This window comes from Canis aureus, chromosome 3 (assembly GCF_053574225.1).
Source record: "Canis aureus isolate CA01 chromosome 3, VMU_Caureus_v.1.0, whole genome shotgun sequence".
Classification (NCBI taxonomy): domain Eukaryota; kingdom Metazoa; phylum Chordata; class Mammalia; order Carnivora; family Canidae; genus Canis; species Canis aureus.
The window spans coordinates 21496998-21518760 of NC_135613.1; the positions used below are offsets into that span (position 1 = coordinate 21496998).

The window sequence follows — 21763 nt, forward strand, 5'->3', positions numbered from 1 at the left end:
ACCTGGCCGGCTCTGGTAGGGACAGTGGGATTGATTCCTCCTGGGCCCACTTCCTTTGTGTTCTCTGGCTGGCCTCACGCAGGTAGTCACAAGAGGCATGTGATGACAGAGTGACTGTTACCCTGTCCTGCATGGAGGCCCATAATTATGTTTCCTTCTTGAAGGAAGACAGTGGGGTGCTTTCAAGGCCCTTACCCACAAATGACTGCTTCACCCTGGTGTTTCAGCTGCGTGAACAGACTTGTACCCCTGTCTTCTCCCCCAAGAGAGATGAGACCCCTGGGCTGAGGTGGCCAGGGGACAGCAGCGTGTGTGGTGATGGTGCTCTCTTCTGCACGGGGCCTGGGCCTGGACGCTGCAGCCCACGGTACCCTCACACACCCTGGGCCGGGTCTTCCCCCACCTCTTTCTCCCCTACCATCAGGCCTCTCACTTTGTTCCCCCTTCCTGAGCCCACAGAGGAGGCTTCTGGGAAAGGATGACTCACACACTCTCAGAATTTTGAGCGAGGGGGATGCTAGGAGAGCCGCTTGCCAGCCTCAGGCTGGATCAGAAATAGCCGTGATAATTTGCTCTGATCTTGCAGTCCTGATCCTGGCATGAAAAGATGCAGCCCTTCTGACTGCTTGAAACTGTTTCAAGATACAGAAATTTGTTTCCTTTTCCCTCTGAATATTTATTTATTGCAAACTGTATCATTCTGATCAAGAACAAAATCAAAAGGAAAAATTACCCCAGTGCTAGGACTATACTAAGGTTCTATCTTCTTTTCCAGCCCTCTTTGTACATATGCTTTATTGTTATTATAAGAAAGTTAAAACTCATGCACTATGCACTACAGTATTCCCAGCACCCAGACCAAAGGATGGCATGCCATGGGATTCAGTAAATATTTGTTGACTACAGGTTATTTTGTTTACTTATCTGACATGAACATCATTCACTCATGCTCTGATTGTTTACTGCATCATTCACTGATTACTGTTGCATCAAATTGTTAGAATTTATTTGCCAGTTTTCTATATTTAGATTTCCCCAGTTTATCAGGATTAGAAATACTGTTACAAGGAGCATTTTTATCCATGTAACCAGTTTTGAGTGTTCTGTATTATTTCCTTAGGATAAATTTCAAGCCTTTGAATTCCTAGATCAGAGGATAAAAAAATGAAAATTATAAAAAAATAGTTTCTAGGTATGCCTGGCTGGCTCAGTTGGAAGAGCATACAACTCTATCTGGGATTGTGAGTTTTAATCTCACATTAGGTGTGGAGATTATATACATACATACGTAAACAAACAAACTTTCTAGAGTCTTATTTATCCCTATTGCCAGGATTGCTTGAGAATATTAACTTTATAATCACCTCACCAGCATTTAGATTGCATTTTGAGATTTTTGCTAATTTAGTAGTATAAGATGGTACCCAATTGTTTCAACTTGACCTATCTACATGTGTGATTAGTAGTGTAGGTTGAAGAATTGTCTAAGCGTTTAATAATAGTATTTCTGGGATGCCTGGGTGGCTCAGCAGTTGAGCATCTACCTTCGGCTCAGCATGTGATCCTGCAGTCTCAGGATCGAGTCCTGCATCGGGCTTCCTGCATGGAACCTGCTTCTCCCTCTGCCTGTGTCTCTGCCTCTCTGTGTCTCTCATGAATAAATAAATAAAATCTTTTAAAATATTTATAATAATAATAGTATTTCTTCTTATGTGCCTTGTCTGTTTGAGTAGTTTGTGTTACTTATTAGAACACAATTTTCAGCTGGATTTGGATGAATATTTTATTTACTTATTTTTTTAAAATAATCCAGGTGCCCCTCAATTTGGGTGAATTTATAATACAGATATTATTAACCCAATTTTCCTATCATAGTGACTGCAAACATCTTCCTATTGTGTGATTTTCTGTTTTTAACACCCAGTGTGTTGTTACAGATGTCATTTTCTGTGCTTTGGAGGTTCTGAGAATATGGTGGCTGGAAGGACATTAGAATTCAAGCTCGACCACAGTGTCTCAGATGGAGAGACCCTGGCCCAGAGAGCAGAGGCGGGGAGCACAGGTGGCAGGAGGGGAGCCAGGGCTGATGCAGCCCCAGACTGCCACTCCTTAATCTCCTCAGTGTCTTCTGAGCGGTAGTGCTGTCTCCTGGCTCCTAAAAACCCCATGTGACTCCCCTGGCCCAGACAGTTCTTTCGAGTGGAGGTTCATTCTTCTCTTCTTTGAACCAAGGCAAGCTTTGTAGGACTCCACTGAAAGCATACTGTTGCCACTCCGACAATAAGGAGTCAGCCATTCCATCTTTCTGACTCAGGGTGTTTAAAAATATCCTGAGCTGGGGAATTTGGAGGAACTCATGATCGATTTGTGAACATTAAGCTCTTAACAGGCAGCAAATGCAATCTAATATCAAATTACCCTCAGAAGATGCATTAGTGCCACAGTGTCGGCAGCTACCTGTGTGCTAGGTGTTGTCCTAGATATTTGGGGTCTGCAGAGGTGAGGAGAGGGACATGACCAATCTTGAGGTTGTGGTTGCTCTTGCCTGGAGGAGATGATGCATCAGGAGGGCTCTTGCTTCATGCTGAGTTGTCTGCGTCTCACTGCTGGGGAAGGAGGGTCCCAGAACTGTTAGGTGACTCCCGAAATGGCAGTTCGGAAACCTAGTTAGATGCAAAGACTAATCCCAGCTCTGCTGCTGTTCCACCAGCATCCTGGACCACCCCTCCCTGCCCCTGCCCAGCTCTTCCAATACATTCATGGGCAGCTCTGTCCATCCATTCACAGATGTACAGCAAATACTTCCTTAGTCGAGACTGCACTAGACAACTTGATGGCCACAGAGGTGCTCCAGGGGCTTATACTTCAGTGGGATAAACAGAAATGGTAATATCTACCCATCAAACAAGCAGAATTCTAAATGGGGGTAAATAAAATGCTGGAGGTGCACACAGCCATCAGTGAATAGTTTTGAATAGAGGGTGTGTGAGCTCCTTGAAGAGATGGCACCGTGTCCACCCTGGGGGCGAGCAGCATCTGGGCAGGGTGAGGCAGGAAGAAGGAATGAAGTGGGGAGGGGGGAGGGCAAAAGGAACAGACCCGTGAGCCAGATACCATCGTCTAGGTGGCTATGGTGCAGGGAGGGCAGGAAGGAGAGGGTGGGTCTAGGCAGCAAAAGATGCTCAGAAGCCATGAGAGGGTTTGAGTGATAGGAAAAGAGACATCTGTCTGGCAGCCTGGGAATGTTCTAGGCCTTGAGTGGAAGAGTCCTCAGAAAGGAGCCCAGGAAAGAAGAGATGCCAGCCCAGGAGGTGAGGGGCCCATGTGCTGAGCAGAGGCAGCTTTTCCCAATGTACAAGATGAACCGTCTCCCACGGCCACTGACACTAATGGCAGTGAGTGGCAGAGGTATCCCTGGTGATTTTCTGATTCCAGCCTTTTTATTTATTGGCATCAGTCTGGTAGGCCAGAGCAGGAGGGGCCCAGCAGGTGCAGTGGCTTTGAAGTCTATTAGTGTAATTTGGAGGAGTCCTGATCATTGGTATTCATGTGTTCATTATTTCAACAACCAGTTATTGAGTGCCTACCATGTACCAGGTGTTTAACAGTAGACAGTAGGGAAATGATGTCCGTGTAGCAAAGACCCAAATCCTAGAAGTTTGGATTCTCATTGCTGTACTCCCCCTATGCATCCCGTCTCGTCATAATGTTTATACATCTCCCATTCTAGATGCCTTAGGGCCATGAGAGCTGCCCCCGAAGACTCCTAGTGCCCAACAACTCCCAGGCAACGCATGTGCTTGGGCTCCAGCTCCCACTGACACAAGCGGGAATCCCATCTGCCAGCCCTCCAGCCTGGAAGCCTCCCCGAACCATGGAGGCCCTGGACGTCCCCGTGGGCACACTGATAGACTTCGGGACTGAGCCGTCTGCCTCCTCACCCCTGGAAGCCCTGCCTCCGAAGCTGCAGGATGGGGATAGCTCCCAGGGCGACGGTGCTTCGGAGAGCGAGACCACAGAGTCTGCGGACAGTGAGAATGACATGGGCGAGTCGCCCTCACACCCATCCTGGGACCAGTACCGCCGCTCCTCTTCCAACGAGTCCTTCTGTTCCAACCAGAGCACTGAGTCCACCAAGGATGAGGAGGCCCCGGAGCTCCGGGAGTTCATGCGCAGCTACGTGGAAAAGATCTTCTCTGGAGGGTGAGCCCCTGGGACCTGCTCTGTGCTCCCGGCTCTGTCCTTTATAGGGCATCCCCTGGGGCCCAGGCTTCCGTGGGCCACCTGGGTGGTTCTGAGCCTCACCCCTGGTTCCAGCCACTCCAAGGATAGGCTCACATCCTTGCTGCTAAATCCAGGACTCTAGTTTGCTTACCTGTGTCTGAGCAATGTCAGGTTAGCTACTCAGCCTTCCCTGTCAGACTCATACTCCGTTAGGGCACCGCTGCTGCTGGCAGACTTTCAGTGCAGGAGGTGTGTAGGCCAAAAGGTTTCAGTTACCCATACTCCTCACCATGCTCATGGCAGCTAAGCCTCCAGCAACTGCCAGGAAGGGGACGCTTCCTTGCTACTCTTTCTTGCCTTTCTTCTATGGTTTTTAAAGGGGTAAATGGGAGCCCTGGCAATTGGAGCAGAGGTTGGGTTGGGATCAGACTAAGGAGGGGGTGTCTGTGGGTGGGCCTCCAGCTCCCCCACCCACACTTGTTACTATCCCAACATGGGGGTGGAGAGCCTGCAAACCCAAATTCCTGGGTTTTAGATGTCAGCTTTGCCCTGCATCCCTGCCACACACTGGTCACTGGAGGCCTTGCTGCTCCTTTGTCTTATGTAGAGACCTACAGCATCAGCATCATGGGAACTTGCTAGAAATGCAGAGTCTTGGGCCCCACCCAGACCCACTGTGTCTGAATCTGCATTTCAACGAAACCTCTGGACTCTCCATGCACACACTTCAGTGTGGGGAGCTAAGCAAATGAAGGGATCATTTTCCAGTTTTAGTGAAGAAATAAGACTGCCTGTTGGCACCATGTATAGTGTACCTATTTCCTACCATGATTAAGGCCCCTTGTTTGTAACTGAGCAAGATGGATGTCTGCCTTTTCCAGATGTGCGTCCGCTTTCTTTGCAGTTAGATGAGGGAAGAGAGCTCAGTGATAATCCAAATAATGGCCTCTGCAAAAACACATTCATGTTCGATTTTGAATGCATTCTAGGAGAGCAGTAGATGTGGCTCCCTCCTAATTTTGTTTGACTAACACTGGAATTGGTCTGCTTTCTCTGAGCACACCCAGTTAATGAAAGGGGAGAAAGCATGGAAGCTTGCTAATTTGTCAGGAAGGCCAATCTATATTTGTGGCAGCCTGTCAGCAGTATGGAGCACGGACAACTGAGCCGGATGCATTTTCAAGAGCATTCCAGAAATCACTGCAAACTGGCTGGCAAATTCTCCGATTTCATCTGGTGTTGGTATTTTGGGATAAATGAGACCAAGATGTTTTCTACAAAACCTTAAATAAATGAAAAATTGCATGAGCTAATTGATCTTCAGCCCTTCTGTTTCTTTTTTATTTTGTCTTTAAATCTGGGGCAGATTATTAGCCTCCCACGAAGAGGGATCAGAAGTAGTGTAAGGTCAGGTGAGCATTCTGTTCACCCTGGCATTGGTGACCCCCTAGGGTCCCCAGGTCTCTATCCCTCACATACACAGCCAGGATTGTCAGAGGGGTGAGCCGACTGGCTCTTCAGAATAACCAACCAAAGCCAGTATGTCCTGCTGAGACTGAGCAGATTAGGGATTCTTGAATTCACTGGATGGTTCTCTGCTGATTTCAGCCCTAGTGGATGGGAAGGCAGTGGAGCTAGAGAGCCAGGCCCTCAGAGGGTCACCTTACCTTTGTCAGAGCTCCTACTTCACTGGAGGCAGGACGCAAGGGACAGAGCCTGGGCTTTGGAGCCGGGAAGTCTGGATGGAGCTCCTGTTTGCTGCTCTCTAGCTGTGTTTGATCCTCTCTGAGCCAGTTTCCTCATCTTTGAGATAGAAAAGACCCCAATTCCTCATGGGCTCACCCGAGGGTGGGATGAGCTGGTGTAAGTTAGGCATCTGCTCCTAGGGTGCCATACTTCCGTTCCTTCTCCTGCCTCTTCCCCGCTGTGGCTGGATTTCTTCCAGAGGATTGAAAGTTGCTTTGCCTCCTCTGTTCCTTTCAGGGAGGACTTGGACCAGGAGGAGAAAGCCAAGTTTGGAGAGTACTGTAGCAGTGAGAACGGGAAAGGCCGCGAGTGGTTTGCTCGATACGTGAGCGCCCAGGTGAGGGGCGGCGTCGGGAGGCGCAGGGGTATGTGGCACATTCCTGCCACCTCTGCAGCACCCACTCTGGAGAAAAGAGTCACGGGAAACAATCCAGCTGAGAAACTAGTAGAACTTACTTAAAGATGTTCCCCAAAGACCTCACTAGAGTAGCGGGAAGTGAGAAGTCGCTCATCCGAGTGCCTCTACTAGAAAAAATGAGTGAGCAAACTAGTCTTTCAAACTGCTTGCAATTACAAAACAGTTTGTTTTTTTAAGGGCAAGCATGTGGACAATGTCCGTGCCTAATTTTAGTCAATAACCCTCAATATTCAGTTTTTATAAAGATAATGTAGACAGTGACAGCCATGTGAATTCAGAAAAGAACGATTTTTTGGTAAATATCTTGTAGGCTTTTTTTTTTTCTGAAGTGGCTTAGGCTCTTAGTTTTTAAAGTATTTTTTTTTATCACAATTTATTTTCCAAAAAGAAATTAGAAAATGCAAATCAGCAAAAAATAGAGAAACAGCCCATAACTACACTCCAGAAATCTCCCATGTTGTCATCTGCGGGTTTAATCCCTCCAAGCTGTTCTGTGTTGTGTAGGTAAGCGTGTGGTGTTCCTAGCTCTTAAAATTTCAAGGAGATGCAGGAAAATGTTGGCTTGTGCTCTGCCAAGCAGTGGTGTTGTCCCTGGTGCCAGCGCCCTGCTCAGGGTCCTGGCTGCTGTGAAGCAGGGGAGGCTGCTCCCGTCCCAGGCTCATGGCCGGGCTGTGTCTAGTGCTGCTCAGCATGGTAAGCCCAGCACCCGTCTGAGCTACAGCGTGCCTCCACCACCTGCTCGCTCCATGACGTGTCTGCCCTATTCCTGGACAGCGCTGCAACTCCAAGTGTGTCTCGGAGCCAACCTTCTACCGCCTGGTGCAGTCTTTCGCTGTCGTCTTGTTTGAGTAAGTAATGCTGTCACTCAAAGCCTCTGTCCTACAAGCATGTCTTCCCCGCCTCTCCTACCCCGTACTAACCCAGCCATAACAGCCACCTGCGTCATCAACTGGCACTTGCTCTGAACCACCCACCCCCCCATCTGCTGAGAGGCAGCGTCCTACCAGCCTCTTGCAAGAGGGAGTTAGGGTCCTCCCCTGGCAGTAGAGGTTAGGTGGGAGTAAATCCCTCCATGAGGGCCATAGGACAAGCTGGGATGACACGCAATTGACCCTGCCCTCCTGCAGCGGAGATGTGGCCTTTTCTTGATTTCTTGTTGTAAAGTACTTCCAACTAGATAACCACCCACTTAATGATGTGATCAGATGACTTGGGCCTGCCCTGAGTACTAATTAGGCCCTGCTGGAACGTTTTATCACAGCACAGTAGAAGCCCAAGGGTGATAAAAAGGGCCCCTCCTGCCCCTGTGTAGCTGTGAGAGGCAGGCCATGTGACTCACAGGCTCCCTCCTCCTGAGGCCCTGGGGTTCTGGGACTGCCAGGCCCACGTCATGCATCTTGGACCTGCGTCAGAGCAGGTGACAGCACCCCCACCAGCATGAAAGGACAGGATGTGTCTCTGCCTTGAGGAGGTGAACAACAGCTTTATTGATCTGGGGGCAGGGGAGAGGAAGCCCCAATCTGGCAGTTGTTTATGCCCCACTTACCCTTATTTCCTCATTGTGGTTCAGTGGTCCTGGTCCTTATGGTTTGCCTCCATGTTTTGAGGCCTGAAAACCCCCCTCCTTTCCTTTTCTTTCCCCTTCTTATCCCAGCAGAAACATCACCGCTCTTGTGAACCTTAATTCCCTTGTGTCTTGATGTGTCCTCATCTCTTAATTCCCCCCACGAACACAGAGCATGGACTAGAGGGAAAAGACCAAAAAGAGGAGAATCCTTATTTTTCCAGCACCTGCTTGGAATGTCCCAAGTTGAGGATAGGCTCATGTGGGATTCTGGGTCTCAGAGCTGGCAAGGGTGGAGGGACAAGAAAGCATCACGGAAGGAGCGGGTTTCAAACAGGCCCAGTTGTCTTGTGTGTAACACACTCTCGAGCTCTGAGAATACCTCAGCTTCAAAACATTCCCATCCAAAGGATTTCTCACGAATCCATATTTTGCAAAGATTGCACCTGTCCTGCTTGGTAACACATATTTAATTCTGCATTTACTTTGAATTTTTCCTTAAAATAGGAGAGGGGAAAAAATACATGCAAATTCCAACCCAACTAAAACACAGAACCTCCCCATTTCTGGGTGAGCATATGTATTTGTGGATGGTTGGAGGAAAAAAAGAAAGGAAAAAAAAACTTGTGATCTTCTAAAAATATGTATTTTTAAAATTTGAGCTTTACAATTTTTAGTTTATTAGGGTTTTATGTTTTTAATTTATAGTCCTTTATGATTTTATTGGCAGAGTTTAGGTCTTCAAGTTTTAAATTATTTTTATGTTAAAAGAGAAAACTGTCCCTGACCCCATTGTATAGATAAGTTCCATTGACTTTTTTAAAAATATTTTATTTATTTATTCATGAGAGACAGAGAGAGAGGCAGAGACACAGGCAGAGGGAGAAGCAGGCTCCATGCAGGGAGCCCGATGTGGGACTCGGTCCCGAGACCCAGGGATCATGTCCTGAGCCGAAGGCAGATGCTCAACCGTTGAGCCACCCAGACGTCCTGACTTTTTTTTTTTTTTAAGTAATATTTGTGCAAAGTTAGAAACTAAACAGGAAAGAAAAATACAGAACAGGGTAGAGAGGCATAGTGCCTAAAATGGAAAGGAAACCTCTTCTCACAGCCCTGTCCTCACTCCTGTGGCCCTCTTTCCAGTGATAACCCCTATCAATGACACATGCCAGTGAGTATATATTTTTCCAAAAAAAAAAAGAGCATTGCATCCCCATACAATTAATTATTCGTTTCTAATGGCTATATGGTGTTCTGATATCTAAATGTATCATAGTTTATTTGACTTGCACCCCATCAATGGTCCTTGGATTATTCCTCCTCATTGTCTCCTCTGGTTTCTGGTGCTGCAGTGGGCAACAGTGTCGCATTTGCAGCTGTCACAGTGCACATTTCTAGGGGCAGGCAGGCCCCCTGTTTGAAGATTCCCCCCTCTTTTTTGTTTGCTAAGCTGACTGGATCTGTGTGTGGCTCATAAACCTTAGTGTAGTAAGTATAATATAGTAATTATAATCCTTTACATTTGTGGAACATTTTTTGGTATATAAAAGGTTCTTGTGTTTAACAATTTAATTTGATTTTCGGCAAGTGATATAGGGTAGGTATTCATATTCCCAGTGGTTCTCCAAGTGCTCTCCCTGAGCCCAGGAGCATTAGAACATCAGCTTCACAAGGCAGTTTGTTAGAAATGCACATTCTTTTTAGGTCCTAGCCCAGAAACACTGAACCAGATTCTGGGGGTGGGCCCAGCAGGTGGGCTACTCTCAGGGCGATTCTAATGTAACTCAAGTCTGAAAACCACTGACTAGTATACCCTCGAACTCACTGCTAATTCCTAAGAATTAGGGGTTGGAGGGCCACTTGGCCTGGGGCCTGACTTCCAGTCCTGGCGCTGCTCCTGTGTATAGGATTGAGCTTCCTGAGCCTTGCTGTTCCACTTTGAAAGGGAGAGGAGGCCAGGCTAATAGACCAAGATCTCCTTCCTGCCCAGGATCAGACCAATCCCCAGCTGTGTGCCTATGGGCACTTCATCCAATTGGAGATTCTTTTTTGTTGCTTCTACATAGCATCTGGGGAGTGAAGTATTAATGTGGACATATTTATAAAATTCTTAGGTTTTGCTTCATGAACTTGCACTGATAAAATTGGGTAAAATGATTCTTTAGCTAGTCGAGCCTTACTTGTCATTTTAGGTGTCATCAGATGGACGACTTTGGGCCTGCCAAGAACCTCATGACCATGTGCTTCACCTATTATCACATCGGTAAGGCTACGGACACAGCCTCTGTGGAGGGAAAACATGGAAACTCAAGACTTGTCACTTTATAACGTGGCATCAAGTGAGGATTTCTTTCCCACTAGCAGCAAAGTTGTGAGGCTTCCAGAAAGCAACAGAACCTGAGGTTAGGGTGGGATGAGCAAGGAGTAAGGTTCCTGAAACAGGAGGAAAAGAGGTAGTCCACACTGTGGGTCATGAAGTTGCCTATCCATGGTAGGAAGGAAAGCACCCAGTGCCTAGATGAGAGGCTAAGTTCATTTGGTGGGAGATTCCATGGCAGACTCAGGGATTGCTGGATGTGAGAACATTCTTTCATGTTTTAGCAAAATACGACATTGGGTTGGTTACTGGAGAGAATGGGAGGATCAATATAGGGCCTTGGGGTGGAACGCGTCCCTGGGTGTGGGTTGGTGATGATCTTATGAAGAGTACAGATTGTTCTTTATTCTGATGCCTGACAGTTCTTCTGGCTCGTTGTGTTGGAACTTTCTGGTAATGGGAACTTGAGGGCTCCCTGTGTGAAGTTCCTTGGGTGTGACAGCAGGGACTCATTCAGGCCGCTGTGAGCGAAGGCTGCTGGGGGCCTGCATGTGGTCTGGAGCTGGGTCAGGGCAGCAGTAAGCATGGCCTCCCTTCCCACCTTTCTCAGGATGCACAGTTCTGTTCTGATGCTATAACCCTGAGTCCTCTGCAGTTTGGCTTTGTACTCCCCCTACTCCCAAGTGCCTGTCCTCTCCATGCCTCAGTTCTGCTGGTGACAGCTGATCAGACTGCCTTAGCTCCAGGCCAGGCCACCACTAGGCAGGTCCTTCATGCTAGGCCTTTGGGTCAAATGGGAAGCTCTCGTCCACACTGTGCTGCTCCTTCTCAAAGAGCTGCTCAAGTGGCTGCTGCTTGTCTGCATCACATCTGTGCAGTTGCTTACATTAGTAGGGGACACTCAGCACCTTGACCTTTAGGAGCACTTTGATGAGCAGGGGCCACCCTGACCCGCAGGAGAGCCTTTGGCCCTCAGGGGGCACCCTGGCCTGTGGGAGACCCTTAGACCCTCAGGGGGCTCCTTGACCGGCAGGAGACCCTCTGCCCAGCAGGGGGCGCCCTGACCTGCAGGAAACCCTGACCTGTGGGGGCACCCTGACTGGCAGGAGAGCCTCTGACCTGTAGGGGCCACCCTGACCAGCAGGAGAGCCTTTGGCCGTGCTGTCTTCCCTTCCCTCCCCCCTCCCCAGGGATGCCCACTCCTGCCTGGGCCAGTGTCAGGCCCACAGCAGGGCCCGGAGCCTCTCTTGAGTCCACCTGCCTCCTCCCAGCACAGGGAGAGGTTCTTGGGCCACCTGTAATCCTTGGCCTCCTCCAGCACAGCGTAGCTCTGTGTGTGCCTTGCTCCCCACCTTCAGGTCGCTGAGCTCCTTCAGGGCTGGTCCTCCCGTTTCCTCTGCAGTCTGGGTGCCCTGGCTAACATCTTGTATGCAGTGGGTGCTTAGCTGTGGCCCTGAGAGGCCCGGCCTGCCACCTTCCCCTGGCATCTTGGGGCCTCTACTTGTCGCCCCTGCCACCAGGGGTCCTGGCACCCTGTTGTTCCTGCTAAGCTGTGCGGTGCCATTCCTGCTACCTCCCACCTTCATCCCCTCAGGTAAGCCGCTCCTGCTACCCATGGAGTCCAAGGAGAAGCCTGCAGGGAGCATCGACTCCTACCTGAAATCTGCCAACAGCTGGCTGGCAGAGAAGAAGGACATCGCTGAGCGGCTGCTGAAGAACACGGCCAGGACAGAGAATGTCAAGGGCTTCTTTGGGGGGCTGGAGACCAAGCTGAAGGGACCCCTGGCCAAGAAGCACGAGTAAGTGTGTCACTAGGAGGGCTATGGCGAGGGCCAGGCATGACGTGGGCAGAGGCCACGTGCAGAGGCAGTGATAGGGCGGCTCTGACCTGGCAATGGAGGGGTCTGTGCGGCCGCCCTGGGTAACTTTAGGGTCCTGCTAGCCGCTCCTGGGAAGCACAGCTGCCGGCCCCACTTGACTCCCCACCCTCCACACAGAGTTTTCTGTGGTTTGCAAATGCCATTGGATTGGCTGACAGGCAGGGGTGTCCCTGGGGATCAGGGTTTTCTAGGACTGATGGGGAGCATGTCGAAACTGCCAGCGAGCAGGAGGGGACTTGCAAGCCCTCTTGCCCCCTTCCTCCTGGAAGTGTGGTGAGAGCCAGTGTGAACGGAACCGGGTAGGCAGGGGATGGACTCCCATCCCCCAGGACAGCCATTCTGTAGCAGGAGCTCAGGAGCCTTCTGGGACTGGGCGCTTGGGAACGGGTTGTTGAAGTGAAGACTTCCCAAGAAAGGGGCACATCAACAAGAGGGTACTCTGGGCTCCCAGTGTCTGCGCCATGCCCACTGCAGTCCCCACAGTCCCCTCTCATGGTGGGTTACAGCCAGGTGACTTGGAAGATTCCTTCTGTGGTCCAGACAGTTTGGGATGCAGAGAAAATGATGCACAGAAGCCTACATGCCACATCTCCTTAATTCTGGTAGATGGACAATTGGCAAATGTAGCATTGACTTAATAGCACCTTTTCAGAGAAAACCACATTAAATGTCCCCATTACGAAAAGACATAATCATGCTTCAGCCAGGTAGACCGGTTCCTTTGAGCTGAGAAAATGTGTAGGGGGGTCATTTTGTCACTGCTGTGGTGTTTCCCCCCCCCCAGGGAGGATGAGAACAAGCCCAAGGAGAAACCACAGAAGACCGGTGAGTGCCTCCCAGTGCTCCCCGGGCCCAGCAGGTGCCCAGCTGCGGCCACAACAGTGCCCCTGGTCCTATACCCAGGCCCCCGTGGGGTCTTCAGTCAGCCCCCCAGGAACTGGCCCCTGACCATCTGTGGCGCGAGATGCCACCGTGGATGACTCCTGACGTCATTCCGCCGTGGCCTCTGCTCACCTGTTGAATTTCTGGGGGAAATATCTTCTCTGGGGAGAGGATTCAAGGACTAAATTCTACATCCCAGGGAAGTGAAGGAAAGTATTGCTGGGGCTGGGAGAGCTGTGCCAGGGACCCCTCCTTCAGGAGAAGTCCCCACCGCCAGGGGGCAGGAGCATTATTCCTGGCTGTGGGCGGCAGAAAAGGAATCTTGAAAAAAAAACAAAGAAAAGCAATCTTAGAATTTCCACTGTGTTCCTATAACCACTGGGGAGAAGCAGTGCTGCCTGGAGGGATGCTGAGGGGTCTGCCAGCAGGGGGGTACAACCGGAGCGACGGTCTGTCTTTGTCGCCTGCCTACAGTGACCATGTGCAGCCCGGAGGAAGAAAGGAAAGGGGAGAAGGTCTACCTGTACACACACCTGAAGCAGCAGCCCATCTGGTAAGGCCGGCCTCGCACCTATGGGGCCATGGCTCCTGACATCTCCATCTCTGTCAGAAACGGAGCTTGCTCTGCCCACCAGGGTAACCAGAATAGAAAAGGTGAACCATGGCAGGTGTTGGGGAGGATGTGGAAAAATTGGGACCCTCATACATTGCCGATGGGGATGGAAAGAGGGCAGCAGCCACACACAACAGTCTGGTGGTTCCCCAAAATGTTAGTGGAGAGTTACCCTGTGATCCAGCAGCTCCACTCCTAGCTAGGTGCTCAAGAGAACTGAGAACAGGTACCCAAGCAAAAACCGATGCATGTAGGTTCCTAATAGCCAAAAGCTGAAAAGAACCTGAATGTCCACAGGCATGGACACGTGATGCATGGACACATAAAATGTGGTATAACCATGCCACACAGTACCCTTCAGCCACGTGAGGGAATGAGACCCTGACCGATGAGTCATGGGTGAGCCTGGAAAACATTTTGCTGAGTGAAAAAACTAGACACGAAAGACCACAATGGTGTATGATGCCATTTAGATGAATCGTTCAGGATAGGTTCGTCCCTAGAGACAGAATAGCTGAGTGCTTGTGGGGCGCTGAGGGAACCAGGGAATGGGGAGGGACTCTTCATGGGGCTTCTTCATGGGGGGATGAAAATGTTTTGGAAGTAGATGGTGGTCACGCTTGCACAACTCTGAATATACTAAAAACCACTGAATCGTATACTTTAAAAGACTGAGTTGATGGTACATGAATTATATCCCAACAAAGCTGTTTTATATGAATGTATAGGAATGAAGGTCATGAGTAAATGAGGGACGGGTGGTCAGGAGACCTTTGCCCTCAATCTCACTCTGTGAATGACCATTTGTGCTGTTTAGGCTTGTGAAGCGTCCCCATCACCGTGTTGTGTTCACTCCCAAGTGGGCAGAGAGCTGGCACCTGCAGCCCCAAGGGTGTCAGATATGCCCCTCCCTCGAAGGCCACAGTACGGCCCTTGGAGAACTTGGCTACAGGAAGGGCAGAGCGGGAGTGTGGCCAGGGCGGCCCAGGCGGGGCTGTCCCTAAGCCTGTGTCTGTATGGAGGCTGAGCTGCACCAGGTTCAGCAGAAGCCGGGAGAAGCTACCAGCCGTGTCACCCCTGTCTAGGGCTTCACCTTGGGCCTCCTGGACTGTGACTTGGCCACTGTCTTATCACCTCCCAAAGGGCTTGGCACACTCTTTCTTGAGGGCCCCAGTGATAAAAACTTTCGGCTTTCTGGGCAAGTGCTCAGCTCTGCCTGTGCAAAAGCCACTGTGGACAGTGTGAATGGGTGCGGCTGTGTTCCCGTAAACCCCGGTGTACACAGGCAGCAGGCTGGGTTTGGCCCACGCACCCTGTGTAGTTTACAGACCCATGAATTTAAGAATAATGTCTCTTACTTGTGTATCTATGAACGTGTTTGTTTTCTGCATTGTGGCCTGTCTGTGCCAGGTTCCCATTTATGTTACTAGACCCTGTTCTGAGGCAGCAGGTGTCCCCAAACCTCTGGCTTCCTCTGGGAGGCCCAGTGGGGGTGGAGAAGCAGAAGATGGCCTTCATCCACGTCCCAGAGGAGGTGGCTTCAGCTTTGACCAGATGGAGGCGGGACTTAGCCACCTGGCCTCCGTCGTCCTGCCCCCACGTCACTCATGTTGTACCTTCATCCCAGAAGAGATGTGACCCTTGGCCGGGAGCCAGGGAACTGCCTTGGTTTAGGACAAAGGCACATGCTCGTTTTTCTCTTCTCTACTCTGCCTCTCTGCAACTTGTCCGAAAGCCCTATAGATGTGGTGGGAATCCGTGCGCCCTATCCCTCCAGTGTGCTGAGACCTGCCTCCCCGCCCTCCCTGGAGAGGACTGACACCCGCCTCTGTCCCACAGGCACACGCTGAGGTTCTGGAACGCGGCTTTCTTTGACGCTGTCCACTATGAGAGGAGAAAGCGGTCTCCCACCACCAGGTAGGAGCAGCGTCTGGGCCCGCCTTGCCTCGGGGAAGAGGACCGGGGAGTGGCTTTATTTTCTGGTTTCTGCAGAGAAGAGCAGAAGGACGGCTGGGTCAGTGCGTCCATGTCTTCTTCAGCACCTTCTGACCCCGGTGCCTGGCGCACTGCCTGGAGGGTCCTGGGCACGCATAGCTTCATGGGTGGGGGTCCTCAGCTTGCATGAGCGCTTTCTGTCCTGGCCTCTGGCATGACTTGGCCTGACCCCGCCCCCTACAAAACGCAAACTCCCTCAGAATGAAACCACCAAGAACCCCAAGGAGCCACTCTGCCTATGGCTGTCAGAGATGAGAATCCTGAGCACAAACCATGCCACAGGACTCTGGGGCACAGGGCTGGCCGCACCCCCCCCACCCCACCCCCACCCCCCGCAGATTCAGCTCAAGAGAGTGAACGTCTGGGGACATGCGATTGCTACATTCAGCTTACTGCTCTGATCTGCAGCCTGAGATCCTGCCAGCCTCCCCGAGGGTGGTCTTGCCATATCAGAAGACCCCCTTTGTAAACTGTCACACAAAGCACAGTGTGGCAGTGAGGTCTGGTGGTCCTTCCCACTCTGGTCATGGCGAGCCAGGGTTGCTGCCTGCTGTGTCTAGCTGCCAGGCAGGAAAGGGCAGCAGCCCTCCCAGTCCTGGGCCCCCTAATTGGCACCCCCTCCCAGTCATGGGACCTTGAAGTCTCTGAGCCTCTCCTTCTCTAATGGGGGGAGACCCCCTCAGCCTTTCCCCCTGGCAGGAGACAGCAGGTGCCTGCTGTGTATGGCCAGTCCATAGCGCTGGGGGGAACTGAAGTGCAGTCCTTCCATTGGGGTGGGGGGGCAGCTGCACCCCAGCAGGGCGGGACGGCCTGCATCTCCTGAGGGAGGCAGAGGGAGCACACAGAGGGGAAGATGCTGAACCAGTCCCGGGGATTCTACTGAGAGAATCCCACACTCTGCCAGGAAACCAGACTGAAGGAGCGCTTAGATGCTTGTAGGCGAATGGGGTTTCCTCCTGCTGCTTCTGTAGCTGTCGGGCTCCTAGCAGATAAATGGTCTCGAGTACCCCGTCTCTCTCCGTCTCTCTGTTTCTGCCTGTAATAATGCTCCTCTCTCGCTGTTCTCTTTTTTCCATCCACATATCTTGCATGACTTTGACATGTTCCTCTGTTTACCTGTTTCTGCTGCCGCTCCAGAGGGGATGCTGGAGAGGAGGAGAAGAAGAGGTGTGTGTCCACGTGACTTTGTTGATGTTACAGTGCCGGGGGTCCCCGCCAGGGCCACCTCAGGGCGGGAGCCGTGCACTAGCTGCTGCAGGGGCAGAGCCCAGACACTGGGGCAGGCCCCTCGCTGGGACAGGCTGGTGACGGGTGGGGGCTCACCGAGGACAGAGCACCAGGAACAGGAAGCAAATAGGGCATCCAAGACTCTGCAAGGCCCAGTGTGAGTTCAGAGAGCAAGCAGCAGAGTCCGATGTTGAGCAACTCAAGCCTTCCCCTGGCTGCTCCGGCCCCTCCTAGGCAGGCCCCCAACCCACCCCCTTGACTTTACCCTTGGTAATCCCGTCGCAGCCTGGAGCCGTGGGTGGGTACAGAGGATCTGCCTCTCTGCAGCCAGGCGCAGAGGTGAGCAGGGGTCTGGCAGGCCCTCCCCTGCCCCAGCCAGGCTTGGGAAGGGGTCCCCTCCCTCCCAGCCACTGTGTGGTGGGGAGCCTGTGTGTGCGTGTATGTGTGAGGGGGAGGGTCCCCTGAAGAGAACAGCCTAGAACGGGGCTGGCTTGTTTTTTCCAGCCCACGGTGGAGTCCAACCCTAATCGTTCGACCTTCGTATTTGTTAGATATCTTTTGTAATATATTTTTGGAGTTAAGGACCTGCCTATTCAAAATACAGTTTCTGATACAAGGATTGTTTCTTCGCTGGACGTTTCCCAAAGCACGCTTCCTTTAATCAGTGATGTATTTTTAGTGCTTATTGTTTATGAGAAATCTTGCTTCTTATGCAGTGTTATTATAGCTATAAAAGGAGCATGTAGGCATAATGGACACCCCCCCCCTTAGTACAAAGCCCCCGCGTCCCCACAGTCTCTCTGGGTGGGAGTGTGACTCACCGCGGCCTCCCAGGGGCAGGGTTGCTTAGCACCTCTGCTGAGGCACAGAACTGGAGCATCGAAGCCGCCTCTGAGCCCACCAGGGGGCACCGGCCCTGGGGCCTCATGGGCTATGCCACCCAGAGCAGACGTGGTCTGACCACATCTTGGACCTGCCCCCCACCCGGACACCCACACATGCCCTGGGCCTCACCTGGAAGAAGAGCATGTGTTCTCTTCGTGCGGTGGGAGGGTGGGCTCTGGGTCCCCGGGGAGCCTCATGCCTCCAGCATCACATCTCCTCTATAGTAAACTTAGCCGATGATGCTCAGAGGCAGAAAGGCTTCCACTTCCAAAGGCATCTGTGGTCCACATCTAGATTCCCAGTGTGGCAGTTTTGACACAATGTCCTGCCCTCTGTGGCACTAGACCTTGACCGGGATTGGATGTTGATCTCAGTTTTAGGGAATTGATTTGATTGCAGACAACACCTGATCCTCTGATTGCTAATGACCTTGCATCTCTTTCTTCAGAGGTCAGGTTAAATGCCCCAGTTCTAGTCCTTGCCACAGCAAACAGAATGACTTTCTCATCCAGGTCAGGAGGGTCAGGCTGTTGGGTCATCCTACATGATGTGGGGTTGTGCACTGCACAACCTATGAAACTGTACACTGCAGGCCTGATGTGGTATGAGGATTGATGTGCCTGGATGATCCTGAGGGTAACCGTGGGGGGAACGAGGGATGGGATGAGCATCATGCCTAGAAGCATATCTGAGTATCTTCACGGTATCCTGTTATCGGCGAGAGGAGGCTGGGAGTGACACCTGCCCTCACGGCTATCATGCTCCTGACGTCCTGCGGCCTCCTGCTAAGCCATGGCCACTTGAGTGGCCCTGGGCCTGGGGGTGGGGAGGAGTTAAGATTTGCTGTTCTTGGTTCTCTCTTCCTTTGGCTTCTCCATTGCCCCTACCCCTCACTCCCTCACTCTCTCACTCCGCCTCTCCTCTCCCTCGTCTTTTCTCTCTCTCCTAACCTTGTTTCATCAGACTCATCACCCAGAGCTTAGTTATTAAGGGGGAAATGGGCTTACATGAGCATCTCCTCCCTCCACATCTGCATTTGGCCCTGCGGGGAGCTTCTCAGGTAGACACGGAGGCTCTCATCCCCTGAGGGCAGGGCGTGGAGCTGAGCAGAAGCACAATGATCCCTAGTCCACTTGAGACGGGGGTGCTGTGCCAGAGGAGGGGGAGACCGCACCCTGCAGCGAGCTGTTGGAGACGGCTGGCTTTCAGTCAGGACACGGAGCTCATACTCGGAGAGCACCCCCTCCCCGCCCACGGCCTGTGCGCTCACACGTTCCTCCACGGAGAGTGGACAGAGTCAGGCTTCAGAGCCCACCCGTGCGGCCACACACAGGCTGCGCTTCTTTCTCATTGGGGTTTCTGCGCTCTGTGCTAGAGGCTTTGTGGCGTCTTCATGGGGGGGATGGTTCACGGGGGCCTTGGGATCGAGGTCTCATCTGTGTGCTCTGGGAGCTCCGTGGAGCATAAAACTTACCTATGAGGAAGCCGGGCCCAGGACATGCAGCAGAGCCAAGACCCCACCTGGCAGGACGGTGTGGCCCTCAGCACGTCCAACCTCCCCGACACCTTGGGCCTCCCAGCCACGAGAGGCTATGTACACCCCCCACCCCAAAGAGCCAGTGAGGCCTGCAGATGTAGCCCCATCCTGAGGGCTTCCTGGACGGGTTCTCAGCACCCACTGCCTTGGGACGCCAGCAGGACCCTCTCTGCAGGTCTTTCTGCCTTTCCGATCACACCAGGACCTCCCATCCTGGAACCATAGAGAAGGACATGGCGGGTGGAGTGTTCTTTTCTCCTAGAGAACATTCTGAGCAACTACAAACCACACATCATCTCTGGGTCAGTAGGAAGCGTATCAGCTTTGGGATCTCCTCATCTCAGGAAGGCTGAAGCGATTGAGTTTAGGCAGAGTGTCAGAACCCTGGGCAGGCTTTGCGTAAATGCAGATCAAACAGCTCTGCAGGGGAGGCGCTCCCCACTCCGTGTTAGGGAGGCCACATTGGGTGCCCCCTGTAGATCAGAGCAGGGGGGCAAGAGGCAGGGGACACGATGGCATTCTGGAACCTTCTCCTCTCACCTGTGCTTGCAGGGAGAAGTGGTGCCACATGACCCAGGAGGAGCGCAATGACAGTCTGCGGTTCAATGAGAACATCACCTTCGGGCAGCTGGGGTAAGGGCACGGACGACAACCCTACCTTGGGGGCTCCTGGGGACCCCAACTGAGTGGGGCAGGGTGGGGCCAAGCCTGGGCTTTTCTCCTGCTGGAAGGCCCATTCTCATGGCCAATCACCCACAGAGGGGGAGGCAGGGCAGAGGGGGGCAGTAATGCCCGGATGCGGTGATGAGAGGCCCCCAGAGGAGACGTTCCCACTTGGGGGGGCATTGCAGAGGGGGCTCCGACCCTGACGGTGTCACACATACTTGACACAATGTCATTATAATGTGTATTCTCACACAGCTCAGAAGCCCATTATTACTGATGTTAGACCTGGCTTCTCGTTCCTGATGACCGTGCTTCCTGCCCCCACGCCTGGTGGCGGGCAGTTGTGCCATGAGATGGTGGCTGGCTGACGAGGCTGCTGTTCGTTTTACACTAACAGTTTCAGGCGGGGCTGCATGGGGGGCCCTTGGCTCCCCCCCCCCCCCCCCCCAGGGAGCAGGAAGGGCGCTAGCTCACGGGTGTCTTTTCCTCCAGCACGTTCACTCACAACATGCTGGCATTCGGGCTGAACAAGAAGCTGTGTAACGACTTCCTGAAAAAGCAGGCCGTGATCGGCAATCTGGATGAAGGTGAGCGGTGGCCAGAGGCGGGCGGGTCTCGGGGTTTAGGAAGCGATGCTCTGCGTTCTGGAATGCCCCACCCTGCTAAAAGGATCACTACTGTTTTAATTAGAAACATGATGTTGAACTATGGGGCAGGTTCACCCCTTCTCTCGTCCCGTCTACCTAAACGCACAGAACACTTGTCATTGTATTTGGAAGTCTGTTTCTGCTAGGTAGCATTTGCCAGGGGTGGGGGATTGGTGAGCTGGGGTGGGAGAGCTTACCAGCCCAGTGTTTATATATGGGGCCAACGGTAAAGATGGAACTGGGTGCTCAGACTCTGATCTTGAAAATGGTCAAGCTCCAACCATGAACTTCCTTCTAAATGTCCACCATATGCCTACCTTTGTTTCTTGAGCCACACAGGTATGAGGGGCAGGGGAGAAGGAGGAGGAGAGGGGTGACGTGAGGTTTTTCTAGAATCTCTAACTTCTTTTTTTTTAAGATTTTATTTATTCATGAGAGAGACAGAGAGAGAGAGAGAGAGAGAGAGAGAGAGAGGCAGAGACGCAGGCAGAGGGAAGGAGGCTCCCTGCAAGGAGCCCAATGTGGGACTTCACCCAGAACCCCGGGATCACGCCATGAGCCAAAAGCAGATACTCAACCACTGAACCACCCAGGCATCCCTAGGATCTCTGACTTCTTTAACAAAAGAGGATACGAAAAAAAAAAAAAAAAGAGGATACATTAATATCCGCACCCCAATCTGCTATTGGAGCCAGCCTTTTTGGGACATCCCACCACCTGCTGCAAAACAGTTTTCCTTCATGGCCTAAAAAGTCTTCCACTTAAAAATACATTTGGATTGACACAGTATTCTTTAAAAAAAAAAAAAAAAAAAAAAACTCCATTGGGGGCACCTCAGTGGCCCAGTGGGTTAAGTGGCTAACTCTTGGTTTCAGCTCAGGTCAGGATCTCAGGGTCTTGAGATCAAATCTCTGCATCAGGCTCCGTACTCAGTGGGGAATCTGTTTGAGATTCTCTCTCCCTCTGCTCCTCCCTATCCCTCCTCACGTTCTCTCTCTCTCTCTCATAGAAATATTTTTTAAAAGCCCTCCGTCCTGCACCAAATTAGAGGGGACCACAGCAGAGTAGCCTCAGGAGGCAGGAGAATGCTCCGTGCTTCCCTGGGAAATAGCAGAATGTTGTCATCAGCCCCACAGTACCAGTCAAGAACATTGTCCCCTTG

General features: G+C 51.8%; 1 protein-coding gene across 4 annotated transcripts in view; it reads left to right on the forward strand.

Annotated features, from left to right (window-relative positions):
• Positions 1–21763, forward strand: part of KIAA0513 (KIAA0513 ortholog) — a 59308-nt gene that overhangs the window by 35469 nt on the left and 2076 nt on the right. For 3 of the 4 annotated variants that reach the window (XM_077891050.1, XM_077891052.1, XM_077891051.1), the window contains 11 exons: positions 3731–4203; positions 6208–6307; positions 7163–7236; positions 10145–10215; positions 11864–12068; positions 12934–12974; positions 13506–13584; positions 15484–15561; positions 16777–16806; positions 19841–19921; positions 20447–20541. In XM_077891050.1, the coding sequence (XP_077747176.1) occupies positions 3875–4203; positions 6208–6307; positions 7163–7236; positions 10145–10215; positions 11864–12068; positions 12934–12974; positions 13506–13584; positions 15484–15561; positions 16777–16806; positions 19841–19921; positions 20447–20541 (1183 nt within the window). In that variant the 5' untranslated portion in view covers positions 3731–3874. The remainder of the gene's footprint in view (positions 1–3730; positions 4204–6207; positions 6308–7162; positions 7237–10144; positions 10216–11863; positions 12069–12933; positions 12975–13505; positions 13585–15483; positions 15562–16776; positions 16807–19840; positions 19922–20446; positions 20542–21763) is intronic. The other variant, XM_077891053.1, reaches the window with a different exon arrangement.